The sequence below is a fragment of the Montipora foliosa genome, chromosome 4 (genome assembly GCF_036669935.1).
Source record: "Montipora foliosa isolate CH-2021 chromosome 4, ASM3666993v2, whole genome shotgun sequence".
Lineage (NCBI taxonomy): Eukaryota > Metazoa > Cnidaria > Anthozoa > Scleractinia > Acroporidae > Montipora > Montipora foliosa.
The window spans coordinates 36010345-36017697 of NC_090872.1; the positions used below are offsets into that span (position 1 = coordinate 36010345).

General features: G+C 45.1%; 2 protein-coding genes across 2 annotated transcripts; both read left to right on the plus strand.

Annotated features, from left to right (window-relative positions):
* Nucleotides 1-3486: 3486 nt before the first annotated feature.
* On the plus strand, nucleotides 3487-4266 carry LOC138001272 (uncharacterized). The gene is made up of 2 exons (XM_068847922.1): nucleotides 3487-3851; nucleotides 3924-4266. The coding sequence occupies exons 1-2, from the start codon at nucleotides 3487-3489 to the stop codon at nucleotides 4264-4266; spliced, it is 708 nt and encodes a 235-aa protein (XP_068704023.1).
* A 292-nt stretch (nucleotides 4267-4558) lies between these two features.
* LOC138001273 (uncharacterized) lies at nucleotides 4559-5952 on the plus strand. Its single transcript, XM_068847923.1, has 2 exons — nucleotides 4559-4914; nucleotides 5238-5952. Exons 1-2 carry the CDS (start codon nucleotides 4559-4561, stop codon nucleotides 5950-5952), a joined length of 1071 nt encoding a protein of 356 aa, XP_068704024.1.
* Nucleotides 5953-7353: the final 1401 nt, after the last annotated feature.

Genomic DNA, 7353 nt, shown 5'->3' on the forward strand with positions numbered 1-7353 from the left:
CTTGAAAATTATCAACATGTCAGCCCAGAAGCTAATGTTTCTCGCTTCTCTTTTATTTGTTATTCTTCGGAGACTGGAATGCTGTCTTTCAATACCACACAATTCAGTGCCTTCTGATTTTCTGTAACACGTACCACAGGCAACCCTGTATATGCTTCACGGAAGCATCTCGTTAGAAGTATATTAGGACCGAAAATTTTTGTTAAATCGTTTTTTCGTCCTGTTTAACCAAGTGAATGTTATATAGTCACAAGAGTGCTGCTTTTTCCTGTCTTGTTGCACACATTCGCGAACCTTGCATTGCTCCCGGTTTCTTGTTAGCAGAGGTGTGTGTTCCGAATAAAGCAAAGTTGTTTCTTTTTCTTGTCGAGTGAATTCAAGGCAAGATGTTCCCCACATGAAAAATTCTAGAAGTGGTTATCTGTCATGGTTAACGAGATTGTATAATGAAGTTGAGAGGTTGATGGGTGATTCTGGTCGAGTTGAGGAGGTTTTGTTAAAAAAGGACTTAATTAACACCACGTTTTCACGCTTTGAGGACATTCATTTCTCCATGTTGGCACTTCTTCCAGACCACGAAGAAAGAAAATCCTTTGAGCATTCCTTTGCGGTTCAGGTTGAGAGGAGACAGAACTTTATGTCGAAGATAGAATTTTGGATCGATCGTGAAGGGTTTCGTTCTACACCCCCTGTAGAACCTAAGGATCCATTAGTCAAGCTGCTCGACTGATTTCAATAAAGGGTCGCCCGGATTCCAAGTTGTCAAAGTCGTCGAAGAGTCTTGCAAGAGTTAACAGTCAAGCGTCAAGTACATCAAGTGCGCATGCGCGACCTCGAGAAGCTAAAGAACGCCATGTATTAGCTCATCTTAAGCTGCAGCAACTGAAACTAACTCAAGAACTTGAGCAAAGGCGAGCTCAGTTGGAAAACGAAGAACAGAGACTTAATCAAGTGAAGCTATGATACTCGCAGTTTTGAACGCAATTCGTGCAATTGCTTAAAGAAGCTTGATAAATTCGGGACTTCAACGGGGTTTCAACCTGTGACCTCGCGACACCGGTGCGATGCTCTAACCAACTGAGCTATGAAGCCACTGACGTTGAGAGCTGGTCATTTGTGGGACTTAAGTTGATTCATGAATTCGAATTGGCAACCTCGAGCGAGAAGGTATGGTCAGCCCCAGTTTTCGATCCTGTAGCGCTTGATGCCCCTGGAGGGAATCTGGGAAGTACTCGCCAAGGGCCCGGGGGCCCAGAAGGGTTTCTTATGTCCGGCCCTGCTCCGACGCCAAGTGCTATCAGCAAGCCGGTAAGGCACGCTATTTCTTCTCCGGTAGAATCAGTAGTCTCGAAGAGTCATAGCTTAAACCCATTGGCTGCTGGATGGAGTAGTAAGTTACCAACATCGTCTATCAGTAGCGCTCCTCAACCCTCTCACGCAGGCCAAAGCGAAAGTAAGGTCGAAGATCTGGTCAGGACCTTAGCGCCAGCCTTAGATGTAGCTTTCAATTTCTCTACAGCTGAGATATTATCATTCAATGGAGATCCCGTGGAGTGTTGCCAGTTTATTCATAATTTCGATGTTAACATTGCCAGTTTGATTAGCGATCCGCGAAAACGGTTGGCGTATCTCATTCAGTATAGTAGGGGTGAAGCCAAACAAGTTGAGAACTGCTGCATGTACGAGTCAGAACGTGGTTATGAGAAAGCTAGGGAGATCTTGTATCATCAGTTTGGAAGACCTCACATTGTTGCTCAAGCCCATGCAAACCAACTAACCAAGGGTCAGATGATAAAGCCAACTGACGGATCAGCGTTGCAGAAACTTGCTCGTCAGATGCTAAAATGTGAGAACACCTTGTCTCAAACCAGTTATGATGCAGATTTGAATAACTCTGAAACGCTGTTGAAGATTATGGATCGCCTACCCCCGCGCCTTCAGACCAAATGGGCTGAACGTGCAGAGAACATTTTCCGAGATGGGAGACGCCCACGTTTTTCCGATCTCACCGCTTTTATTCAGCGAAGCGATGATATTTGCAAGTAACATGTTTGCTCAGCGCTAAAATGTGAACAGTTCGAGAGACAGAAGCAGTAGTAGACCTCAACAGAGAAGAAGAATGATACCCCGCGTCGAGGTACCACCCTGGCTGTGAGAAGTGTTAGTGCTCTAGAGAGTTCACATGAGAGTCCACGCGAGATAAGGGACAATGTAGTTGACCATCCACGCGATGTTTCGCATCGAGATTCGAGTAGGATCACACGCAGAGATGTAACCACAGATAAATGTATCAGCCTTGGACCTCGCGATGTCATGCGCAGTTACCCTCCTCCTGAATTCTGTACTTCCAGTCCGCAGTGTCCTTTGTGCTTAAAGTCACATTTCTTGAAGGACTGCATAGCCTTTAAAGCGAAGACTTATCAGGAACGCCTCCATCTCTTGTTCCAAAAGCATATTTGTAGAAACTGTTTGGTACCTGGTCATTACGTAAAGGGGTGTGCAGCAGTAAGAGTGTGCGAAAGGATCGGTTGCGTAAGAAAACATCACACCCTACTGCATCCCCCGGATGGGGCGCGTGATACTAACGATGTAGATCACAGAGTAGTTTCACACCAAGCGTCGGCTACGGCATCAAACGGCATTATTGGGGCTGGCAGGAAACGGGTCTGCCTTCGAGTCATCCCTGTACGCGTTCAAGGTTTATGTAACGGTCAGGTCATTGAGACATACGCATTGTTGGATGACGGTTCAGACGTGTCATTGCGTGATCATCGACTATTGGAGAAGCTTGGTTTGAATGGGATAAACCGACAGTTTACTCTTACTACCCTTAGTAACACTGAAGAACAAAGTGGGTTGGAGGTTGGTCTGAAGGTCAGCAGCATAGATGGTGTAAAGGATCTCTGCCTGCCTAGAGTATGGTCTATTGAAGAAATTCCCGTGTCAGAGAAGAGCATTCCAGTACCTGATGATTTAATGCGATGGCATCATCTCCAAGCCTTGAGTTTTCCCCAGATTGGTGATCAGACAGTAATGCTTTGATTGGCGGAGATTGTCCCGAGGCATTTTGGGTGCTAGACGAGAAGAAAGGGCAAGTGATGAGCCGTATGCAGTCAAGTTCCCGTTAGGATGGACCCTATTGGGCCCAGTTGGTCCCACGAATCCCCACGAAGAATTTCACGTGAACTTTGTGCGTTCCCTGGATGACGACGACTTTCTTCAGTCGCAATTGAAGAGGTTCTGGTTGACTGACTTCGGTGAAAGTTTAGCTGCATATGAGGTGTGCATGTCATTAGAAGACAAACAAGCCTTGAAGATTATGAATGAGACGGTTACAAAAACAGATGGTCATTATCAGGTCGGGTTGCCTTGGAGAAATCGACCGCCTTCGATCCCGAACAACCGTGGTTTTCTGACTCAAGGCTATGTTCGCTGAAGAGACGACTTCTAAAGGATGAATAACTTCATAGGAAGTACAACACTACTATGGACGAATATTTGTCTAAGAGTCACGCAGTAAAGATTCCTCCACGAGAGCTGTCTGTTGAAGGAAAGATCGTCTGGTACCTGCCTCATCATCCAGTTGTCCACGTCAGGAAACCGGACAAGGTTCGTGTAGTCTTTGATTGTACCGCCAAATACATGGGTACCTCATTGAATGACCAGTTGATGCAAGGAACTGACCTGAACAATAACCTTATCGGTATTTTGATGCGATTCCGAGAGGAGAAATTCACTGTAATCGCTGACATAGAGTCCATGTTTCATCAGGACAGAGTTGATCCACGTGACCGTGACGCTTTGCGTTTCCTCTGGTGGCCGAATGGAGAACTGCACAGCACCCCAGCAGAGTATAAGATGACGGTCCACGTCTTCGGAGCTACATAGTCCCCAAGTTGTGCCTGATTTTGTCTGTTGAGAAGAGCAGAAGACAATAAGGATACCTTTCCCAGCGAGATCGTGAATACCGTAAAAAGGAATTTCTACGTGGATGACTGTTTAAAGTCTGTCAGAACGCGTCACGATGCACGGCTACTTGTGAAAATCTTGACTGGGCTGTTATCACGGGGTGGATTCAGCTTAACGAAATGGATGAGCAATGACAGAGAAGTCTTGGCAAGCATCCCTCCGAGTCGACGAGCGAAATCCGTTATTAACTTGGACCTTGACGAGATGCCCACGGAGCATGCTCTAGGAGTACAGTGGAACGTTCAGACCGTTGAGTTCAGTTTTAAAGTCATTGCCAAGGAAAGACCACCAACCTGACGAGGTATATTGTCAGTCGCAAGCTCGGTTTATGACCCCCTTGGGTTCTTGGCGCCCTTCACATTGTCAGCGAAGTTGATTCTGCAGGAGTTATGCAGGACGAAGATTGGTTGGGATGAAAAGGTAGAAGGTCAAGCTCTGAGCGACTGGAAAGATTGGCTAGCTGCTTTACCTAAATTGTCGGAGGTTGCAGTAAGAAGATGGTACAAACCTGATTTATTTGGAGAGGTCAGTCACGCTTAGGTCCACCATTTCTCCGATGCATCCCACCGGAGCAGCTTCCTATTTACGCATGGTTGATGCGGATGGCAACATTCATTATTCATTTGCCATCGGAAAGTCTCGTCTGGCGCCCTTAAAGGCGATCACAATCCCTTGCTTGGAGCTGTCAGCAGCAGTGGTATCTGTGAAGCTAAATAATTTGATCTGGAGAGAGCTCGATCTGCCCATCGAAGAGAGCATCTTTTGGAGTGATTCTACTTCTGTCATTCAGTTGATCCAAAATCAGACTAAGAGATTTCAAACCTTCGTTGCAAACCACCTGTCGATTATTCATGACGGTTCGTCTCCTGATCAGTGGAGATATGTTGACTCGAGATCCAATCCTGCTGATGATGCCTCGAGGTCTAACTGCAAAACCGTTAATCCGTAATAATCAGATGAATGTTGGCCCTCCCTTGTCACAGTACCGAACATACCAGATGATCACCCAGAGGTAAAACATGAATTACAGACGTAGGCGATTTCACACAAGAGCATCGTGAATTCATTTATAGAGCGCTATTCTTCCTGGAATTGGCTCAAGAGGGGAGTTGCGTGGTTTGATGAAAATAACTTAGGGCCAAATACGGGAGAGCTCTCGGTAGATGACCTAAAAAGGGCTGAAAAGGAAATTGTTGTGTGTGTCCGGAGAGAAGCCTTTTCAAAGAACATTTTTCTCAAGTGTTGAAGTCAAAGAGTCCCCTTCGCAGGTTGTGTCCGATACTGATCGATGGAATCTTATGCGTGGGAGGTCGATTGCAAAACGCACCTATTCCAACTGAGGTCAAGCATCCAGTTCTCCTTCCCAAAAAACACCATGTAACAGATTTGATTGTTAGGAAGTACCACGATGAGTTAGGCCATGCTGGTGGAGAACACGTGTTATCTTCCATAAGACAAAAATTTTGGTTAGTCAAGGGTCGTGTAGCGGTGCGCCGTGTGTTAAGAGAATGCCTTTACTGCCGTAAGAGAGCCTCACCAACAGGGAAACAAAAGATGGCGGACTTGCCTCCGGAGCGCCTGACCCCAGACCGATTGCGACCGCCCTTTACGTTCCTAGGTATTGACTACTTTGGCCCGTTCCTAGTGAGACTTAAGCGCAACAGTATAAAACGCTACGGATGCTTGTTTACTTGTCTGGCCTCAAGAGCTGTCCACATTGAGATTTCGCACTCTTTAGACACGAATTCGTTCATTGACGCCCTTCGAAGGTTTATTGCCAGGAGAGGAAGTCCCGAAATCATCAGAAGCGATAATGGTACCAATTTCCATGGTGGCAAGCGAGAACTGCGAAGTGCACTGTCAGAATGGAATCATCAGAAGATAAATGCTTTTGCAAGTCAGCGCGAGATCAAATGGATCTTCAACCCACCGACAGCTAGTCACATGGGAGGTGTTTGGGAAAGAATCGTTCAATCGGTCTAGAGAATCCTCAAAGCCCTTTTACGAGAGGTGACTTATCAACGATGAGTCACTTCTGACCCTAATGGCTGAGACTGAATCGGTCATAAATTCTCGCCCGGTAACGCCAGACTCAGACGACCCAATAGATGCTGAGCCTCTCACTCCAAGTCATTTGTTATTACTGAGGTCAAACCAATCAATTCCCCCAGGAGTTTTCTCCGAACTAGATCAGTACTGTCAGCGACGTTGGCGGCAAATTCAGTATCTAGCTAACATTTTCTGGAAACGTTGGCTCCGAGGATATCTGATCACGTTGCAGCAACGCCACAAGTGGAACTAAAAAGTATGTTAGCCGGAACCTTAAGATGGGCGACTTGGTTTTGCTCACAGAGGAGAACAGCAATCGGGTCAATGGCCTTTAGGTCGGGTTACCAGAGTCCACAAGGCTAAAGATGGTCACGTGCGTTCAGTGGAGATTAAGACGAAAACCGGTTCCCTGATCAGGCCCATTAGAAAGCTGTGTTTCTTGGAGAATTTTCCCATATCCGCATAAATTTTGAGTGAAATAAACTATTTCTATCAAGTAGTTTATTTAGGGCCGGAATGTTGCGGACAGTTAATTTCTCTTTCTTGTATGCGAATTATTATTATTATTATTATTATTATTATTATTATTATTATTATTATTATTACTTGGTCATATTCCTTTTTACTCAAGTTACACTACCTCGTTAGTGAGCACAATCAGTTAAGTGTTTTAGGAATTTTCTTGTTATCCTCCAAGGGGCCAATTAGTAGGAGTATATTAGGACCGAAAATTTTTGTTAAATCGCTTTTTCCTTCTGTTTAACCGAGTGAATGTTATATAGTCACACGAGTACTCCTTTTTCCTGTCTTGTTGCACACATTCGCGAACCTCGCATTGCTTCCGGTTTCTTGTTAACAGAGGCGTGTGTTCCAAGTAAAGCAAAGTTGTTTCTTTTCCTTGTTGAGTGAATTCTGTCCTTCATAGAGTGGATCGGGCCAATTTTTTTTTTCTACCATTTACAAAGCCAAGAATTTGGTTTGGCTCATCATAGCGCTCTATTTACACTGCCGACATTTCGGCACAGCGCTCTTGGCCTGCGAAAAGGGTTAAGGACTCGGTTTTTTTTAACCAAACCCATTTCACAAAAACATGGAACGGATAGTTTTCATGGCAACGATATCTGGCCCGTACATACTTTTTGATTGGTGCGCACCCAGTTTTTTCTTTAGTGTAAATGGACCTTGAAGGTGGAATTCCCTCCTCAGGTGGAGAATTTTCCTGAAGAACATACATGCGGCGAAATAATCACATTGCCAGATACGCCAAAGGACACCTATCAATAATAATAGATTTTTTTCATTTTTATATTTATCACAATGAAGTAATTTTTCTTT